Here is a 20,989-nt window from a genome sequence, read left to right as displayed (position 1 = left end):
CGCCACTTAAGACCAAACAGATCAGCCTTGAATTCGCAGACAAGCCGGGCAGAAATTCTTGCCGGCACAATTGCCAAGAATTTTCGCTTCTGTCTCCCGAAATCCTTTGCCCCGAAAGACAAACGGCTCGTAGTTTTCTCCGAGAGAGGAGCTTCGGAGAAGCATCTTGTGGAAATTTTCACTGGAATTATGGGGGATGAAGACCGGAAGAGTCTTGGCTCCCGGCCTTTGACCCGCTGTTAAATTTGGACTGAAGAAAAGAAGGGGAGTAAACAAGCCTGACTGGGGAAAAATAAAAAGGTTGACTGGAAAGTGGCGAAAGCAGTAAATCAAAGCGGCTTGACCCAAGGACCCTATGCACCTCGCTTTTTCCCAACACTTCTATCTTTCTGAGTTTTATTGTCTTCCACTTTTCTCATCTTGCCGCTAAAACTTGTCGTATTATGCAAATTTTTGGATAACTATGAAAGAATTACACGTGAAATTGCCTGTCCAAATTTTATATATAGTGAAACGTTCCAAGTGTTTTACGTTGGGAAAATGGTCAAAATCAGTTCCCCACAATATTAAGTTTATACAAGAAGTAAAAGTGTATTCAGACGTGCCATAAATACGTGACCCTTATTTAATATTAACTTCAGAATAAGACCTTTTCCTAACTATGACAAAGACTATTTTTAAGTAGTCAAACCAGTGAAAATTCGTGGTGGCCATATAGTGAATGTGCAAAAGCTCAAAGGGACAGCCAAAACAGGGAAATTGTTTGCACCGACAGCGGCAAAGACTTGTGCACATGTTGTTATGTGCGTGGAACGTTGTACCTTGTCTGTGTCTCCATTTAGGGTCACACCGATCTAGACCATTAATCTTGATGAACAAGAGTAGTTGCAAAATCTAATTACGACTTATCTATCAACAATTGAGGCCGGTCGCAACAACAAGAGAGGCAAAGGAACCTCTCCAACACTATGTATTTTAACTTTCTTATGGAAATGCATTATTCAATTATTGCGTTAAGGTCGCATGCTTAATTTAAGAGGTGGCAATATCAAGTCGTGCCCTGTTAGTTATGTTTTGAAAATTCAAGAATTTGCCATCCGAAGCAGTTTGTAATCATCTACCATTTTCCAAAACCATCGTCCCGAAACGTGTTGTTTTCACTTTAGGTAACAGGGCCTTTTATTTTTTCTATCCCACAAGGGTCGTGCGAAAAGGAGGGGAAAAACCCTTGTTTATCACGTGAAGACGCGAGGTACGAAACATCCTCGACTCCCCCACCACGCGTACCACCCCCAATTTGTCCCGTTCGTGCAACTTGCGCTTGCATGGCTCCATCCCCCCGTTCGTGATATCTTAATAATTTTCTCGCGCCACGATGTCCATTGAAGAGCTCGAAAGCCCCCGGTCAAACGAGTCACCATGCAAGAAAAAGCCATCTCGACTTTCGAGATTTGTGGCCACCATGAACAGAACGCGTCCTGCCGGCTTTCACCTTCCGCACCCCTTCCTTCCCTTCCTCCCTCCTTAATTAATTCGCACGTTTCATCCACTCTCGGGGACTGCTTTCCTCAAACTATGCATGTAATTAAATAAAGACATTACATGACTCAGATATTTATCATATGTTAATGGGTTGCAGCATAAAAAATACAGCTCAGATATGGTGGCGCCTTGGCGGTTTCCATCGAATAAGGTGGCTCCTTTGACAGTTTCCATTCGGCCGGCCTTTGCTTTTAAATTTGAGAAATGAGTGACGAACCATCTCCCCTCACTTGATAATATGAATTCAATTGTGTTTTATATACATGTGAGTTCATTCTACTTATTAGTTTAAATTTAGCGTAAAAATTAGGTTTCACCTCTTTCGCATCTATAATTACTTCATGTTAGTCAAATTTCGTATGTTATTCTTAATATAACTTGCACATGGTTATTGAAATATCTTATGCATGGGTTTATATATCTTTTGAATTCAATCTTAGAATCAAGTGGGAGCCAATAAAAATCTTTTCACGGGCGATCAAGGTTTAGCCGAATTGATTTTGTTCGCTCATTCCCATCATTGATTGTCAGTCGGACAAGAGGAAGGGCCGAAATCAAATTTCATTCTCCAGTCGTGGTACGGAAGAGAGCGGCCAAGTACAGACAGAAGGAATGGAGCGTTGGGGGAGTTCAATCATGCAACATCGGAATTTGGAAGCGTGTGAACAGGGGAAGATGGGAAGGCCATGTGTGTGACATTTAGATGTCGTACCGTCCTGAAAGTCGGTCGATTTATGTTATTATTGTCAGCGTGATGAATGGGTTCGGCCAGTATGATTTGATGGGATCGAAGGTCGTCGTCCTGGACGCCAGAGGTCCAAGGCTTAACGTGGATGGAGACATTCTTAATGATGAAGATAGACTCCTTGCCCACTATCCATGATTCGCATGACGGTTTAATGATGCGAGAATTCTATCTATAAGGACAGTTTTGAGAGGCTACGCGAAATTTTTAAAGGCAGTTGATGATCCTAATAAAATTTCAGGCACAACTATATGCGTATTCTTTTTTATTAGGCAATACGCTAATTTTTTTATGGGTCACTTCAACATTTCTTATTTCTTTTTAAACACTCACTTAACGTCTATGATATAACTTTTGAAACTCCAATTTATAAACCCGTGATTGTAACCCTCTCCATACTCTTTTTTTTTCTTCTTCTTTTTGTGGATACAACAATAAAACCTTTTCAAGAATTCAAATAGGTAATCACGAGTTATGGAATGTCTTTCTAATTAAACTCACATGTAATCGTTAGTATCTTTTCGATATGTATAAAATACAGGGAAGATTACTCCTCTCCTAGATGTATATTTAAATGTGTTAATTCCAATGATGAAGTAAATCCAACGCGATTGAATCCGTGTTAACTGGGGTGGACTTTCCATCGGACTAACTCCTCCACTTGTTTCGATGGAATTGCATGTCCATTAATAATTTAATAAGTGTTTCTTGACAATCATATCTTAATCAATAGTCAAGTAGCTACAAAACATGCCACAACCGCACTGAATTAATACTTCTTTTGGTCGTTATCGACTTCTCTTTTCTTATTATTTTGGTCATGAGTGATTATCGACGTCAAGCAAAAGATTTACTAAGCCAAAAGGTTGAAACGCAAACTCGGATCACCCCAAAACGATAATAATAAATATGTCAAGTGGCCAGGACGCTTAAAAGCGATGCTGCCAACGTAAGTCTAACTTCTGCATATTCAAACAACATCTTTTGTCAAGGTTTCTTGATCTGCCTAAACCGCCCACGATTGCGTGTTGAGAAATGCAAGGAAAACCACGACACATGAACCTTAGCAGTCCGAACACAGCAAAAGCCGTTCCGTCTCGATATGGCCAGACACGCCGTTGTTGGATGTCCGGTCATTTCAGCGCGAGACATTGCCACGAGGCCAAATTATAGGCGAAGCAACAGCACCCGTTCTTGGTCTCGACGTGTCTGAACTGCATGTTGGTAACAGCTGACGGGAGCGAAAAGTGCGTTTTAACTCGAATTGTTTACTTCAACTTTCGTTCCTCCCGTGGAGTTGTTGGGGGTGGAGAAAGTCAAGGTTTCGCCACTTGGAAGCACGAGATGAAACCTACCCCCTTGAAATCTTGAGTAAAAGCCAAGAGACAGATAAGAAGTCACCAATTATTTCCAACCCTTCCTCTTCTAGACCAGCAAGAAAAGCATTGCCGTAGCCTTTGGGACACGCCATTAGCGAGTCTTTTCTCTGGGGTTGGAAATCACAGGCACGACCGAGGCATTAGTCCACTAAAGATTGCGCAGATTTCCATTATCATTTTCAATTAGGCATGAATTGTAGTCATTATCACTTACATACGTTTTTCGCTGTCATTACATCATCCGTCACGATCGAATTAAGTTAAAAAATTTGAGTCGATACCATGCTTGTCTACTCGAATCATTACGTAGCTTCGGATATAATTATTTGAAGATGACCCTAACTACATGGGAAGGTAGTTTCTTGAGAGAATGATTGACTTATTTATTTGTGAGCAGTCTAAGAGCATGATAATATAAGTGAATGTTGGTTCACGCGAGGTTATTATATAGGTTTGAATCTCTTTGCATTGACCAAAGTGATGGGGACGGTTAAACGCAGTCGTCTCTTTGACCCGGCCACCTTCTAGCAGTCCTTTTCGTTTGTATTCGTCAGTATCTCTCTCTCTCTCTCTCTCTCTCTCTCTCTCTCTCGTGTTTTTTATCAAGTTGTCTATGTAAAATTCATATCTGCCATGGAACTTGCTGGGTGGTGGAAGGACAGAGACAAACGAATGACGGAAGCCAATAGATGTAGTGAATATAAGTGGTTGAACTTAATTATGCTAGACAAAACCTGTTGCTGAAATCAGCCCTAATGTCATGTCCCTTGCTCGTTGGTAAAAGTTGCTCGACCGTGTCTCGTGAAGAGGCATGGGCCATGGCACGCGAGTGTCGTATCATCGTATCGTTTTGTCATCTTATCTCTCGCTATGTGTGCCGAGCATCTGCCTTAACGCTCCCTCAAGCGATCTTTGCACTTGCAAACACAGGAACTAAATGATCTTTGAATTAGGACGGACAAAAATCATTAAGGGAAAGAAATTATTGCCGCAATTTGAAGTAAAGATGGGACTTCCTGCCGCAATTATCCCCTCGACGGTATAATGTAGAGAAAATCCTTTCGAGATATAGCTGAACGAACCTATCCCGTTCATGTTTCGGGGACAATTCACAACCGGATAAGCCCTTCGATCACTCAATGGGGCTTTTGTGATGGATTAGCTTAGCTACCCTCTTCTATCGTGGAGATGATTGCTTAGACGAGCTAAATCTTTCGGCAAAATCAATCCAGATGGGTTGGTCCCGTACGATCCACTTGGGCATTGATTAGGAGCACGGAATCGAACGATGCAGGGGTGGATTGTCGATTCTAGGACTCATCACCTCCTGGATCGAGCATTGCTTGCACCGACCTCTTTAGCGATTGCATGTGTACACTTGAAGTAATTTATATTGTTGTCTTAAATTTTTTTTTAGAAAATTCAAAGTAAACCCTAGAACGAAATTTAGGAACCGCAGTGGAAGTTGGCCGCACGTGATTCTCCAATTAAACTACAGCGAGCAAATCTTGATGAATCTTGTGGCGGTTATCTTCCAATCTAATCTTCGCTGTGCACAAGAAATTAAAATCTCTTCCCCTCCGAAATTAATTAATATTTGTTTCTTTTCTCCCCCAAAGAATGGAAAAACTAGGGAAATAGCCCCCGGTTGCATGAAACGTACGCGTGTATCATGGCCATTAATGTACTGGGCCTTCCATTAATAAGAGACAGAATTCTTGTTGTGTTAATAAAAGCAAGATGTTCCTTCCCAACAAACAAGAGGGAGTAAAATAAGCTTGCCGAGACAAGGCATGATAAGGATGAAACCCGAATTCTTGTCAATTCTCGAGAAATTCAAAATAAAAATGAACAAGTGTTCAGCAAAATGAGGTAAAATCTATACCTTCTCAAAGAGGAGAACAGTCAAAGGTATGACCCCCATGTACATGGAATGACAAGACGAGGGATCGTGCGAATGTGTTCTAGTTGTTATTAATATTTTTTTCATGGAAATGGTCAAAGTTCAGAACAAATTTAGAGCCCACAAAGAAAGACTTCCACCAAATTTTTTTTTGTGGGACAAGTAATCATTTCCAACTTCCATCTAACACGCAAGATGCGAAACGAGTTCAAATTCGTATTTCTTCAAAAGGTCTCTAACGTGCCTTTTTTATGCTTGCATTTGCTGACATCGATGTAAGATGGGGGAGAAAAACACGAAATTGAAAACGTTTACTAAATCTTGTGGATTAAACAATGAGTTGGCTTAGCTTCCATTGACGACCTGAGCGAACATACTTTTGTCTTGAGTCCAGCATTTTCACCAGCTATCAAATACTTTCAAGCATATTGTCGCGTCATTTTGTAAAAACGGTACGGTAGCCCTTGTTCCATGACAAGTATTCACGAAGATGCCTCCATACGGTCGCGCAATTAGGGACGCACTTATACAGAAATTTCTCGAGCGAGAAAAACGTATAGCAAAATGTCATAAACCTTACGTATCGAATGCCGTCTAGAGCCGTAAAACCTTCCACCAATGCGATCGAACTCTATACATTTTTCATAAGCTCGATCAAGTCCTCTCGAGAAAACAACATCCTGAAATCGACTTCGTGGCAGCCAGCCGAAATCGCACATTCAAACATCGGTTCAGAGCTTGCTTGTATATTATTAGCAAATGTGTAGAATTTGATTCTTTTTTTACCAAAAATAAAAGGTTTAGATAACGATTGCACTTTTTAATATAGGGATAAAAGAGCGGGTGGGGACCTATTGTTAGTAAACTCTCCCCCGACCGTGCATGTTTCCATCAAAAGAATCGAGACAACATCAGAGCCTTTCGAAAGAGGCCATGTCCATCCATCCCATTCCAGTCCCTCCGTGGAACCCGTTTCACAGCTCACGAGAGTTGCCGGCCGAGAAAAGATGCTTCAGAGTCGGGCAAGATGCTGATTCGTCAAAGCGAGCAGCAGCAGCTACCGAGGACGAGGGGAAAAGGAGAAGTTTGACACGGTCGTGTGCCAAGTATTTATGCATGTGTCCTTTGCATGTAATGAGAGAGAGAGAGAGAGAGAGAGAGGGCGGGGGACGACGGGGAGCCACGGCGGTTAGGAGTAGCGAGCGACTGCCCGATGAGGCGGCGAGGCGTCGCTATCGGGGGGCGGCAGAGATACCCGCAAAAGGGCCGCGCGGTTGGGCGGCGACGAGACCCTTTCCCCTGTGCTCCGCTGACATGGCGGTCACGGAACCCCATGCCCCCTCCCTCCCCCCCTCGCTTACGTGTCCTGGGCCCCACCTTGTCCCCCTCCCCACCCGACACACTCTCTCTCCTCCCCCCCCCTCTCTCTCTCTCTCTCTCTCTCCCCCTCTCTTAACTTTCACTTTCTATTATTTTTTCCGTTTCACTTTTATGGTCGGCTTACCCATCCAGTTGTCCGTCCCCCACAGTTTGCGTTCGCGTCGATGGACTGGCCGAGTGATTTTCACGCTGTAAATTTCTTATTCGATGCATGCGAACCAAACGTTGCACTAAGCAAAATTCGGGGACAAGGACACTGCAAGTTACGGCACTCGTCATATTTGACCTAAAATTTCGTGATATCTGAGTTCCAATATATTAATCGCCCAGGCGCGTTAAAAAATTATTATATTCCCTTTTGTCATTATACGGAATGACAACATGACCTTAGTAAATTTTTCGAACGCACTTAAAATAATAATGATAATGAATATTGTAATAATATGGTCAATGCAGAGGTAGAAGTCTAAGAAACCTTCCCATTTGTCAGTGGTCCAAAACAGTGACGTGGGAATTTGGAAATAGCATCATCGCCCTCCATTCTCTCTCTCTCCTTCCGCCCTATATAAACGTCCCGCCACTTCGTCATCGATTCACTGCAAGAACATAGCAAAACTCTCTTCCCCTCCTCCCTCCCTCTCTCTCTCTCTCTTTTTCTAAGCTCTTGTCTAGGAGCTTCTCTCTCTCTCTCCTCTCCTCTCTCCGAACAGAGCCCCCTCCCCGCTTTCTCTCACCAACATAGAATGGCCGTCGACTCCGTGCTCTCCTCGCCGCTCGGCCCGCCGGCTTGCGAGAAGGACGCGAAGGCGCTGCGGTTCATCGAGGAGATGACCCGGAACGCCGACGCGGTCCAGGAGAAGGTCCTGGCCGAGATCTTGAGCCGCAACGCCGAGACTGAGTACCTGAGGAGGTACAACCTCGGCGGCGCCACCGACCGCGAGACCTTCAAGTCCAAGCTGCCCATGGTCACGTACGAGGACCTCCAGCCCCAAATCCAGCGCATTGCCGACGGCGACCGCTCCCCGATCCTGTCCGCACACCCCGTCTCCGAGTTCCTCACGAGGTAATATTCCAATCCTCGCTCCGGCGGCCATCCGGGTCGTTCCGTAGCCAGTCTTCTGACATACCTGACGTGTGATTTAGTGTAATACGCTGTCAAAGTCAATGCAAACTTTGGCCGGTGAAGATAGTTTAGTTTAATATGCTAAAGTCCTCTTTTTTTTATGGTAAAACATTGCAGTTCTGGGACTTCAGCTGGCGAGAGGAAGCTGATGCCGACAATTAAAGAAGAGCTAGATCGTCGCCAATTACTTTATAGCCTCCTCATGCCAGTGATGAACCTGTGAGTGCCGCGTTTCTGCACTATATTGCATGCAATATGCGCGCCACCATTAGTGGCACATGACGCTGTTCCTTTCTTTATCCTCCTCCCCTACGTTTTCTCTCTGATTAGAAAAAAAAAGAAAGAAAGGGCGAGAATGGCGGTTTTCTGAAATTTCTGTGTTATGTGTGGCGACAGCTATGTGCCTGGGCTGGACAAAGGCAAGGGGCTCTACTTCCTGTTCGTCAAGTCGGAGACCCGGACGCCCGGCGGCCTCCTGGCCCGGCCCGTCCTGACCAGCTACTACAAGAGCGACCACTTCAGACCCGCCCCTACGACCCTTACATGGTCTACACCAGCCCCAACGAGACCATCCTCTGCGCCGACTCGTACCAGAGCATGTACACCCAGATGCTGTGCGGCCTCGTCGAGCGCGCCCAGGTGCTCCGCCTCGGCGCGGTGTTCGCGTCCGGCCTGCTCCGGGCCATCCGGTTCCTGCAGCTCAACTGGCAGCAGTTGGCCGAGGACATAAGGACCGGCTCGCTGAACGGGAAGGTCTTGGACCCGGCGATTCGGGACTGTATAGGCCGGATGCTCAAGCCCGACCCGGCACTCGCCGAGTTCATCGTTAAGGAGTGCTCCAGGGACAATTGGGAAGGCATAATCACTAGAATCTGGCCCAACACCAAATACTTGGACGTGATCGTTACCGGCGCGATGGCTCAGTACATCCCGACCCTCGATTATTACAGCGGCGGCTTGCCCTTGGCATGCACCATGTACGCGTCGTCCGAGTGCTACTTCGGGCTCAACCTTAACCCGATGTGCCAGCCGTCCGAGGTGTCGTACACCATCATGCCCAACATGGCCTACTTCGAGTTCATGCCCCACGAGCCCAACTCGCACGAGTCGTTCCGCGACTCGCCCCCGAAGCTCGTCGACCTGGTGGACGTGGAGGTCGGCAAGGAGTACGAGCTCGTGATCACCACCTACGCCGGGCTCTGCCGGTACCGCGTCGGGGACATACTCCGCGTGACCGGGTTCCACAACGCGGCCCCGCAATTCCACTTCGTGAGGCGGAAGAACGTCCTGCTCAGCATCGACTCCGACAAGACCGACGAGGCCGAGCTCCAGAAGGCCGTGGAGAACGCGTCCGAGCTCCTCCGCGAGTTCAACACCAGCGTGGTCGAGTACACGAGCTACGCCGACACCAAGACCATCCCGGGCCACTACGTGATCTACTGGGAGCTCCTGACCAAGGACCTGGCCAACTCCCCCAGCGGCGACGCGCTGGACCGGTGCTGCCTGGCGATGGAGGAGTCGATGAACTCGGTGTACCGGCAGTGCCGGGTGGCGGACAACTCGATCGGGCCGCTGGAGATCCGCGTGGTCAAGAGCGGCACGTTCGAGGAGCTGATGGACTACGCCATCTCCAGGGGCGCCTCGATCAACCAGTACAAGGTGCCGAGGTGCGTGAGCTTCCGGCCGATCATGGAGCTCCTCGACTCGAGGGTGGTCTCGTCGCACTTCAGCCCGGCTCAGCCGCATTGGACCCCGGAGAGGAGACGGTAGACCTCCAAGGCCCCGTCGCCGGCCGGAAGCGAAGAAAGTCAATGCACGCACCGGCCAAAAAAAAAACAAAATTAGATCTTTAAATCAAAATCTCCTTGTTTCTTTCCTTCTTTTTCTTTTCCTCTTTTTCCCTTTTGTGAAAATGTTGTATGTCGTAGTTTCTTGTGGAGAAGCTTTCTAACTAAAAGCTGCACGTTGACCAGGACGTTTCATGAGCATGGGTGGGGGTGTCAGATGTCCTTTACAATTGTTTGGTTTGGGTTCAATTAACCTGTGGAAGAAAGAGATAGGATGTGACCTCTCCAGATAACGTTTTGGTCCCTCGTAGTGGAATGTTTCCTGCTTGATGTAATCGGGACATGTGAAAATTTTGTTCAATGTGCTCATCACTTCCCTCCCCCTCCCCCTTCCTTCCTTTCCCCCTCCTTTTACCGACGGCGACATTTCTATATTATTTAGTTAGGAATTTCTTGCGCGCTCACTCCATCGTGATGTCGTTCTTGGTCTCCTTTTCCGCGAAAACGACGTGGTTTGGGGAGCAACCTCGAACGAATGAACCGTGCCCAGGTGGCGTCGGGCATGTTCTTATCTATCTTTGCAGAATGTCGTAATGCGGGGTATTCTGAGTGGAAATCTGGATAATGGCACTGATGTGGGGGGGGACAGATTGATTACAGAGGTGACTTTTTGAGTTGCACTTGATCCGAACGCTCCAACCCCATCCGACGGTTCCTCTTGTGTTTCCCTTCTTTTACGACGTGGAAAAATATCTTCGGTGGAAATTACTTTGGATGGAAATGATTAATTTCCCTTTGTTTGATAATTTAGAAAGAGTTATTATCATAAAGAGAAGTTGTTTTCCGTCACTCAAATACCAAAAGATTATAAAGAGCAAAGATCAAAGTGTCGCCTTTTCACTTTAGCTGCTCATCCGATGGCGATCGTGCCCCACGGACGGTCGAAAGTCAAATTTTCCTCCTCGGAAAAGAAGTAAAATATCTATCTAGGTGTTGAGCGCGGCCACAAATCAACTACTATCGGACCGCAAGTGGCTATCACGAGTCAATTACGCATTGATCTTGTTTAGTTCACTAGAGTCTAGAACTATCTATTTGGGTGATCCGTGAATTTGGATAAATTTGCCATAGCTATCTTGAGGGAAATGAGCAACTTAGCTCCTTTCCGATTAGGCGCCATATAGTAATCGGCACAAAGTCATGAGACTTATTAAAATTCTATAGAGCATTATGTAACTATGTCATTAAATAATGTTGTGTGTGTGTGTGTATATATATTTCAAACTTTAACCGGCACATAAAAAGAATTGTTTATGTTCTTTTTCTTTTAATAAAAAAAAAAGAATTGTTCATATTTAACAAGGAAAGTTTGCCACAATATATTAACACATGTCCGCATATGTCCCCAAGGAGGTCGACTTTTCTTTTCTTTTTTATAAATTACAAGGTTGGTTAGGTCCTAATTAAAGTAAATTTTCTGTCCCGAGCACGATTGGACTGCTAGTAGAGTTTTATAGTTCGAGAATATTATCTTATTGTAATGTAATGAGCTGCTTAGATAGTGTATGTCATGCTTGGTCTTTGTTCAAAATAAATAGCACCACCTAATCTCACCCGGCTATATAAACCGCCGACAAACGTTTTAAAGAATCGAAGTCAACTAAGAATCTAATGGTAATTTCGCGTCAATTGCGAATTAAGTCTATTCAAGCTTTCAAGTCCGCCCGGTCTTAGTCGATGTAACGACATTTGGTCGGATTTAAGAGATTTATAAGTACGTATGGAACTTTAGAAATGTAGAAAGGTGCAAAAAGATGAATTTGACATTTCGAACGCAATCGTTTTTGATTTAGGTCTTGAACTGATGTTGACAATTACCTAGCAAAGTCCAAAAGAATCAGTTGTGCATCATGGGCTCGGCCGGAATCATCGCTAGGCCCGAAGACTGGCCTATCCATGTGAAGTTCTGTGGGCTTCGGGTTGATGATTCTCCTTACATGGGCTTGGTATGCTTCGGTGCTTTTTCTTTTTTTTATATTAAAAATAACAACAACAAAAAAATGCCCCAATTTTCATCTCATAATAAATAAAAAAAACATACGCGTATTTTCGAAATTACGGATTACATACCTCGCTCAACTAAATGACTGAAATACCCCCATTATATGAAGAACTTAGAAACCTAACCTTACACCACCCACGTGCCCGAACTCTTGATCCAAGTATGCCACCATCTTCCCCCGCCATTGGCCGCCATCGCCACCGTCTCACCACTTGGCCAATGCCGGCCATCGCCCTCTAAGCCCTAATTGACTCATTCAAGGGAGTATTGGCTTACGATGTACCTGTTGACAAAAGAATCTTTAAAGTCCTAATAATTGTAATAGGAGAAAATATTGATTGCACAAGTTATGCCAGCGCAACAAATTGAAAGCCCATCCATTGAGCAACGTGTGTTCATAAAAAGCCCACCTATCATACTTTTCTCTCTCCTTCTTACCCTCTCTCTCTCTCTCATCTCCCATTGCTTTCTTCGTTCCTTTGGCAGGCCACCTCTCTCCTCCGTAACCCCCCTCTTTCCCTCCAGCCCTCTCCCTCACCTACACGACGCACGACAACGTCGTTCTCTTGCCTCTCCCTAACCTGAGCTTGATTTCTGCACCTCCCTCACCGGCTCCACCATTGAAATCGCCCACTGCCCTTGCGGTCCTCGAGTCCAAGAACAGGCCCAAGTCCCCCGTGCCTGTCGTCAAAACTCGCAATCCCAAGCACTTGCATCATTGAGATCCTCTATGTTCCGAGTCATCACCTCCTCCACAGCTTATGGATTTAACGAGGGCTTGACCTCGCTAGATCTTATGCAAGTGACCCTCACCCTAGCCACAAGAGCCGACCCCTCATTGAATCTGCTCGTCGGATTTAGTGAAGGTGACCCTAATGTGCCACTCTATGAGAGAGAGAGACAAATGGCGAAATATTTGACAATGGGCCCATGAGAGACACATGTTATGCAATAAATAGGTTAATAATCTGTTGAGTTGGCACATCTTATGTACCCAATAATTTCTCCCCTAATATTCGACATTATCAAAGTTTAAGCTTTGCTTGATTAATGATTGTCAACTATTTTCACAACTAATCATGGGAATGGACTTCATCTTCTCTGGTGCACACGAAAAACACTATGCTTTCAATGGAGAAAATTATCCAATTAATTTTAAAATTATTGTATGGAAATTAATTTATTCATAAACTTTTCAATTGTGCAAATTTAGTTCTAAATTTATATACAAAATTTAAATGTAATCCTCTCAATCCATTTTTGCCGGAATTACTGACGTGCAAGTTCAATTATCGCCAACCATTCTATGTTGTATATTGCCCCATTCTTTATGAAAATTAACCAAAATAATTATAATGGAAGTTCTTATAAAGATTTAAGATTAAATTGATAAAATTCAAAAATTTAAAATTAAATTGAAATCCATATGATATGTTTGGATTGCTTGGACAACTTCCCCACCTTCGACGAGTAAAACACTAGTAAAATCAAATGCCTTTGCAATAAACTAGGGTCTTCTAGGGCTATGCTGCTTTGAGATCCACAACCCTCGAATTATCGCGCTTTCTAGTCAACTAATGAATAAAAGATACTAATTAATGTTAAATATTTAATAATGACGTGGCGCTGACCGAGCAATCTCTACTGATTAGACACCAACGTAAAAAAAATAAAAAAATTCACAAGTTTCAGAAATCAAAGCGACGTTTATAGCAATTGCAAACTCCCGCTATGGATCCCAACATAGAAAAAGGTTGAAGAGGAAGATCACGTGCGTACACGTTCGCGGCGGGCCTCTAGGGATTCTAGCGCCTTCCTTTGTAATTCACGTCTAAGTTCATAAAAATAATAATAATAAAAGTTTCGATTAACCTCGTGACCCATCTGCTTTACAACTAAGAAACGAATCCGGGCGCTTTATTAAGGATACAATACGTAACCCATCATAAGCGGATCGATACAATACGTAACCCATCATAAGCTCATGACCTAATAAAACATGAGCCCAACACGAGATGCATAATTTCAAATCATTTATAGTTGGAAGCTCATGATTGATCCGTTGTGTAATCATATGCTTTTTCTTAATAAGAGACGGTTATGAATTTCCTCATGAGGAATGCCGCTTTCATATTATGGTATAGCGAAAGTAAATGAGAAAGAATGCCACTTGAATGGGAATTCTTACAATCTTAAATCTTGATGAAGATGTTAATTAGCACTTAGTGGTGATTAGGATTGGTTTTCCATTTTTTAAAAAATTTCACGTGTCAGCAATGCACAAGCTCCAATGAGAGGCACATGCATGCGATGGTACAGTCCTAGCCAACTTGCCGAGTCCTAGAAATTTCCCAGGTCATGTTAAACCTAGTCAGTAGCTACCCTATTGACTGGCTGCTTCTTTCGTTGTTCGTCCACTGACTTTGAACTTCAGTCTCAAAACACACGCACAGAGAGAGAGAGAGAGAGAGAGAGTTTCTAGGTTATCTTCAACGTTGAGATAAGGTACATACAGTGTTTAAAGTATGGCAGTATGAACCATGAAGGGGCCATTTTGGTGTTCTTAGAAGGAATACAGGGATAATGATGCTCCATTGTATCAAGTAAGACGGAACTTTTGATCAAAGTTGTTCTCTATTTCTTCACTTGACAATAACAATCAATCTATTTCTTTGTGCGTAAAGGAGATTCAGTTGTATCCGACACATCTAAAGATTAAACTAATATAAGACGGAGATGTATCCGAGATCAAACTGCAGTAGGTAATATATATGGCTACTTATCCATCCCCAGCATTATTATACACGACAATAGACGAATGGCCCTGTGGTGACCACTTCGAATCCGCAGTCACCCTCCATTTAATTTGGACAGTATGAAGAAGACAAGGCCAGACAGCAATCCGCGCTTTGAAAGATGTTGGGTAGGGCAAATCAAGAATGAAGAGAGAAGCTTAAAATGGACAGTACAGAGTTGTGTGTCTCTTAGAGAGAGAGAGAGAAAACAGCTTAATTAAACTGCTATTAAACTTCCACAAATGCTCAGTCACAGAGGTGACAACAGCAGCATAGTACAGTGACCAAGGACAGTGCATTGCCCTTATTATTCTTGTTATTATTGAGCAATATCTCAGAGAATCACTCATCATTTTACTGGGTTGCTAGCTGGCTAAGGTGTCTTATACAGAAGAGGACAATTGTAGCTGTCCTCAGGAATTACTGAGTCTCAAGGGCATTTGGGCTTGCCCTTGGAGTTCTTCTTGTTGCGGTAACAAGGGCACTGGTGCTTGTTGCCGTAGGTGCCGGAGGGCACGCACTTGCACTCGGCGCAGCAGATGTTGCAGTACTTGGCGCACCTCCCCTTCACCTTCGCCTTCGCGCACCTCGCCCGGCACTTGCCCTCGCAGAATGCTGTCGCACATTACACACAAGCACTCGCCATTAAGAAAAGTTATAGAAAGAAAGCAAATTCATCACCTCGCTAGTCACACCACCATGTAGAAACTACATTGCAAGTGCCCGGTGCTTTTGTGTACACAGTAGGTAAGCATAGCAAGAGTAGAGGTCACCGAGATGATAAAGTGGGTAGGTTTGGAGGCTCACCCGGCTTGCCGAGGACGGGCTCCATGAAGATGGAGGTCAGGAGAAGGGAGCAGAGCAGCAATGCAAAGAGGAGCTTCATGGTTTGGTCGTTGCTTTCCCGGGAGGAGGAGGAGTTTGAGCTGGTTGTGTTGGCAGTGAATGGTAAGGATGAGGGAGAGTGTGCAGGCACTTATATTGGCGGAGGAGGGAGTAGAAGTGGGGTCTGAGGAAGGATTTCATGCAAGTTGTCAATGCGGTGACATGTATTTAGACGTGAAGTTACTATTTTACTGTTCTGCTCCACTTGGATCATGCGTTTCCTCACGATGCACGAGAGGAAAAGGCAAGAGCAGCTTTGGTTAAAGGGATCGTCGGTGAGGTTGTGCTGCAGTTGCGCGGGGAGAGGAATACGAGGAGGTGAATTGCGGGACAAGTCGCGCTGGATCGGGCCCGGCCCACGTGGTTTCCTGCAGTGCGCGTCTGAAGAAAAGCTATCGTCTCATCTTTTTGCCTCCTTTTTGTCTTCACGCGGAGCAGGCTGTGAGCCTACTCTATTTCCGCCACTAAAATCATATTTGATGGTTGTTATAAAAAGGGTTTTTATTATATAAATATAAATAGTATTTGGTAAAGTGTTATTTAAAAGTGCATTGGAAAGTTGAAACCAACTAATTTAAAGGACTTTTGCTAATTTATTAAAAAAAAACAAAAAACTCGAACATTTGGTGAAGGACTTGGGCTGCCGATGAGTTAGATCTGACATCGACCATTGCCTAGGGCCACATGACTTTAGATGAGGGCTTGAGATTGCATGAAGCAAGGCTCATCAACCATTGCCTAAGGTCGCATGACTTTAGATGAGGGCCACTTGAGGTCGCATAATCTCAAGCAAGGTTCATCAACGTTAGATCTAGCGTTACCGACAACATCATGCAAAATGATCAATGATGAAAACCTTTTTTTGAATTTTAAAAATTCAATGAGGGTAAAATTGGAAAAAAAAATATTAACATTCCGAAAATGCTAAAATCCAAATCTCCTATGCACGTGCCTTTAATATAAGGAACTTTAGAGGAGCTAGGAAATACAATGCATTTCCTCAAAGCTCCCCAATAGAATTTGCCAAAGGCCTTAAGACTTTTGACCAAGGGGCCTTAAATTAGAGGCCCAAAGGCCCAAGGCCATATGGTTGCCAAATGAAGTCTTAGTGGGCTCGCATGATCGGATGCATATGGTTTTTGTTTTTGTGTACCCAAAACATTGTAGGTTCTTATGATCAGTAAAAACTCCATCTACTCTTTCTCTCTCTCTCTCTTCCCCCTTATCACAATACACTTTAAATATGGAGATTCAAGCCTCTTCCTTGTGATGAGACAAAGCGGATGGTGTTAATTGTACCGGAAATTCATATATTTTCTTTCAACAGTTCGAGCTTTTGAAAATCAATCACCTATAATGAAGGCATAGGAGTTTGCACCCTGATGAAACGATCGAAAGAATGATAGTAGCGACCATGAGTACCTACTCTTGCTGATGAGAATAGACCGTGGGTTTACGTCAAAGGTCACTTTCTTAAGTGTCGAGGTGATGCACTGCGCCCGGAGGAGATATAGAAACCCTAAACAGATTGCAGCCCATGAAGAAGGCTTGCAAACTACTAAAACCCACGAACTTCTGGCCCAGTATAATCGCATTCGATCTGATCTGTGCAAACAACGCCACATTAAATCAAGGCTTTGGCACCTGCAGAAACTCAGTGAGTTCATTTGATCCTGTCAACGAGGCGCTGATCCAGTTCATTTCATTCGTTTGCTGAAATTGTCAACTTCAGTTTTCTTTTAAGGCCCAATTAGCAACACATCAAAAACCCGATCATGTTGTTCGGCCTTCTAGCTCTTTTGTGAAAGACACTTTAGGCCAGGCCCGACCATGCGACAACGTGTTTCCGGTTCATAGTTTCTTCTTAATTTTCTCCAAAAGCACGGAGTATTCGAACTTTCGACGCGACGAAGCATGGACCCATGTAAACCGCTTCTATCTTTGTGCATCTGCCCCGTTTCCCTCTTTGTAGAGACGGGATTCGGGGTATGACGTCTTCAGCACCCGAAAATTCCTTTTCCCCGTCCTTGACGGTCAATGTCTGTCGAAACAAGACCCACCAAACCATCCCTCAAACATATGAATTCATACATCAAATTCGACCATCATTTCAAGTCAAGTCCTTAGGCAATTTCAAGTCAAGTCCATTGAGGGACAAAACAAGAAGCGCGAGAGCCGTGTACGTCGGGAGAAGTTAAGCACCGACGAGCCACGAGCCCCACCTCCTGAAGAAGATTTTAAATGCCGCAGTAGTACAACACAACGAGTCAGGGAGGCATGATGGCTTCCTTCTTTCTTCCAGCTAGTCAGTCAGGTTGAACGACAGAAGATTCAAGTGTAAGCTCCTTGCTTAAGTGGCGTACGTATCAAGACACTGATGCACCCCCAAGCACATAGTAAAATATATCCATCCCCAGCTATGTGCTTTTTATTACAGGGTTAGCAGTAACCCCATAACTAACGTTTGACTGCCCCAACTGTCCCTCTTGACACCAAGGACTGGTAGAGAGAGAGAGATAGAGAGAGAGAGAGAGAGAGATAGAGAGAGAGAGAGAGAGATCTTTTTGGGGACATTATCATGTGAAAAGCAGAAAAGGAGAGGAGGATATTGAGCAGACCGAGACAATTGGGAAAAGTTAAGACCTCTTAAAAGAGTATCTAGAGGCTGATTTGGCTATAAACTAAGGGAGGTTTGTCGCCTTCGTGTGGAATAAGCTAAAATATCAGGTCTTGTTCACAGTTCACAGCCCATCCAACCCTCGCTATCCTCGGATTTAATCCAACCAGATGGTGAAAGAGAGACCTTCTGCTCTTCCTTGATCAATCATGCTTAAGCTGCACTTTCTATCTCATCCTGGTTGGGAGTGAAAAAGCCATAAAGTTGTGTTTCACTGTCGAGCGTTTTGGGGCCCTTTCGGTGGTCTCCATCTCCCTCTAACCGGTCCCTTTCCGCAAGTGGGGACACTCCCCACTTTTCATGCCGTATTAACTAACAGAATCGATCATGCTTAAGATGAAATAAACCATAGTTCGGATAATCTGATCTGTAAGAATTTACACAGCTTAAAGTTATGAGAAAGCTTAGTGTATCGAAGAGACGAAAGAGTTCGCGCGATGTAGATGTAGGGCACAAGTTCGATTATCGAGGCAATCGAATGTGGGTAAGCTTTTTTTTGCCCTTAGCCTATGCCCTTTCTCCCTCTTGCTCGTATCTTATTCCGTACGCAAGATTCACGAGTTCTTGATCTGTCGCTCGGTTAAAACAGATAAAAAGCAAAAACAAAACATATTGCTTTAAAAAAAGAGGAGGCAACAGAGCACTGCACGTGCAGACGAGCTCCAAAGTCGTAAAGAGGAAGGTTGGTGTGGCGAGACCTTTGAGCGCTATCATCATTTCGGACTCGAGGACAAACCCTTTTGTGTAGATTCATCATCTGGGTATTTATATTTACCCAATTTTTACTGTATACAACGACACGAGGCGTGATGAGGAACGCATCTGGGAACGGGAATATTTCCACTTTTGGTCAGGAGAAGAGCATGTCGGGTAGCAACTCTTTAAATAAATGGACAAACTCCCTAAAACTACAGGAGCATAAGTGGCAAGACACGGCAAATAACAAATTCGATAGCCTAAAGAACCACAAACCCTTGGATTCCGGCACTTTAAATCATAAAAGAGCAGATCCGATATAGACAATGAGGTTGACCATGAGGTATGCAGTCTCCCTCTGCTTCTGGACATGGTATTAGAGCCAAATTTTGCCTCTATCTGCTCTCACTTTGTTCTGCAAACCCGCTCATTGTTCATATACATATGGTCTCCTTCCACCTATTCCCGGCTTAATTTCTCAAGTACGTCTTTTCACTGCCGGCCAAGAGCACGTCAGATGCAGGCTTTCCACGACAAATAGAGCTGACAACGTGATGGAAACTGAGAGATTCTTCTTGATGTGAATGCCTTTGTCTGGAAGCAACCCTCTATACTAGTCGCTGCGCTTGATTTTTCTTAGGTGGGAGCTATTATCAGCAAGGACCATCGACCCCTCCATGGATCGGCATCAATCAGTTGGCCCACCATGGCCTCATAATTGATCATGCACACTCGCATGATAGTATGGGGATTTTATTCCGGTGGGACGTGGACAATGCGGTTAAAAATATTTCATGTTCTAATGATAGAGTTCGGTCCATGATGGGACTCCCATGATCTTCCATAACATGACATGAATTCTGGAGCAGCAGCAGCAGCAACAGTCCAAACGGTGCACATGAGGTTCGGGCAGAACACATGAGATGCTGCCGGACATTACGAGAATGAAATCCCTTTCGGAAGATATTGTGCGACATGGGGAGCCAACGCTTATGAATGAGGCGACATTATTCGAGACAATTTATGTACCACTAAAGAGAGAAGAAATTGCATCAACAGTTATTTTACTTCTACGCTTAGTATAATTATCTACCATCGAAATTCAATCGACAACGTATGCTTGCAATAACGTGTCAAGTTGTAAAGTAGAAGACCACTTGCCGTTGATTTTGACTTGGTCTTTTATTTATTTTGAGCATGTCCAAGGGGTTAGTTGTTAATCCCACGTTTTCAAGTCCGATACGACGACGCATCTTTTCACTGTTGGACTAATTCTCGTGTGTATGCATGTAAACCACGTTGGACTCACGCATATCGAGTAAAAGATTCGTCTGCAAGATGATAAACTTAAGTCTTAAAAGTTGCATGGGTGAAAGACACGGTGACTACCATTCAAAGAAAAAGAAAAAATAGTGATTCGAACATGATTGCTGCTGCATCGAACCGATAGTGCTGGATTGATTAGTCAATTCTTTTGAAGTTGAGTGCCAAGTGCCAAGCTATTTGGCAGTAGAATTTCTGCATTGATGAAACAAATCGAACAAAGTAGAGAGACCTATAGTAATTAGAAAAACTTGGCAGTAGAATTTCTGCATTGATGAAACAAATCGAACAAAGTAGAGAGACCTATAGTAATTAGAAAAACTCGCTCTCGATGACATGTAATCGATGATAATCGTTGGAATGTCAATTGCAAAAGGTTAAACTTATGGATATGGGAAGATGACGTGTGTAGAAAAAGCAAATAAATCCCGTGGAATAGTGACGTTAGATGTGAACACAGGATGCTTCGATAATGACATCGGGCATGGTCGGCTTATCTTGAACTCGTGTGCCGTGAGGGGGAGGATAAATCTAGATCAATGGAAGGCACTTCCACGCTTTTGATTGTGGGAGTGGGATTCTTCTCCAAGAAGGAGTAGTCATTTTCAGGTGGGAAAAGAAGGCGTAGAATTTCCGGTGAGGATATAGCTGGAAACGATTCGCCATCGAAGTGGGGGGAAGAAGGAACCCCA

General features: G+C 44.2%; 2 protein-coding genes across 2 annotated transcripts; one reads left to right on the top strand and one right to left on the bottom strand.

Moving 5' to 3' along the window:
- The first annotated feature begins 7,599 nt into the window (after positions 1–7,599).
- LOC104418681 (probable indole-3-acetic acid-amido synthetase GH3.1) lies at positions 7,600–10,226 on the top strand. Its single transcript, XM_010030088.3, is given in 4 exon segments — positions 7,600–8,012; positions 8,190–8,291; positions 8,469–8,593; positions 8,596–10,226. Coding segments are annotated over 4 exon segments (1,794 nt in total). The 5' UTR covers positions 7,600–7,692; the 3' UTR covers positions 9,843–10,226.
- A 4,703-nt stretch (positions 10,227–14,929) lies between these two features.
- LOC104418680 (peamaclein) lies at positions 14,930–15,675 on the bottom strand. The gene is made up of 2 exons (XM_010030087.3): positions 15,524–15,675; positions 14,930–15,331 (listed from the first exon to the last, which is right to left on the bottom strand). The coding sequence occupies exons 1-2, from the start codon at positions 15,600–15,602 to the stop codon at positions 15,147–15,149; spliced, it is 264 nt and encodes an 87-aa protein (XP_010028389.1). The 5' UTR covers positions 15,603–15,675; the 3' UTR covers positions 14,930–15,146.
- Between the last annotated feature and the right edge of the window lie 5,314 nt (positions 15,676–20,989).

This window comes from Eucalyptus grandis, chromosome 9, assembly GCF_016545825.1.
Source record: "Eucalyptus grandis isolate ANBG69807.140 chromosome 9, ASM1654582v1, whole genome shotgun sequence".
NCBI classification, from domain to species: domain Eukaryota; kingdom Viridiplantae; phylum Streptophyta; class Magnoliopsida; order Myrtales; family Myrtaceae; genus Eucalyptus; species Eucalyptus grandis.
The sequence above is the reverse complement of the archived record's forward strand: the minus strand, read 5'-3'. Positions and strand labels throughout refer to the sequence as shown.

What these genes read in the sequence shown, in the direction of transcription:
- LOC104418680 (XM_010030087.3), bottom strand. Translation starts at nt 15,602, where the DNA reads ATGAAGCTCCTCTTTGCATTGCTGCTCTGCTCCCTTCTCCTGACCTCC. An exon ending in GCCCGTCCTCGGCAAGCCGG is followed by an intron (nt 15,332 to 15,523) that starts GTGAGCCTCCAA and finishes AATGTGCGACAG; the next exon opens with CATTCTGCGAGGGCAAGTGC.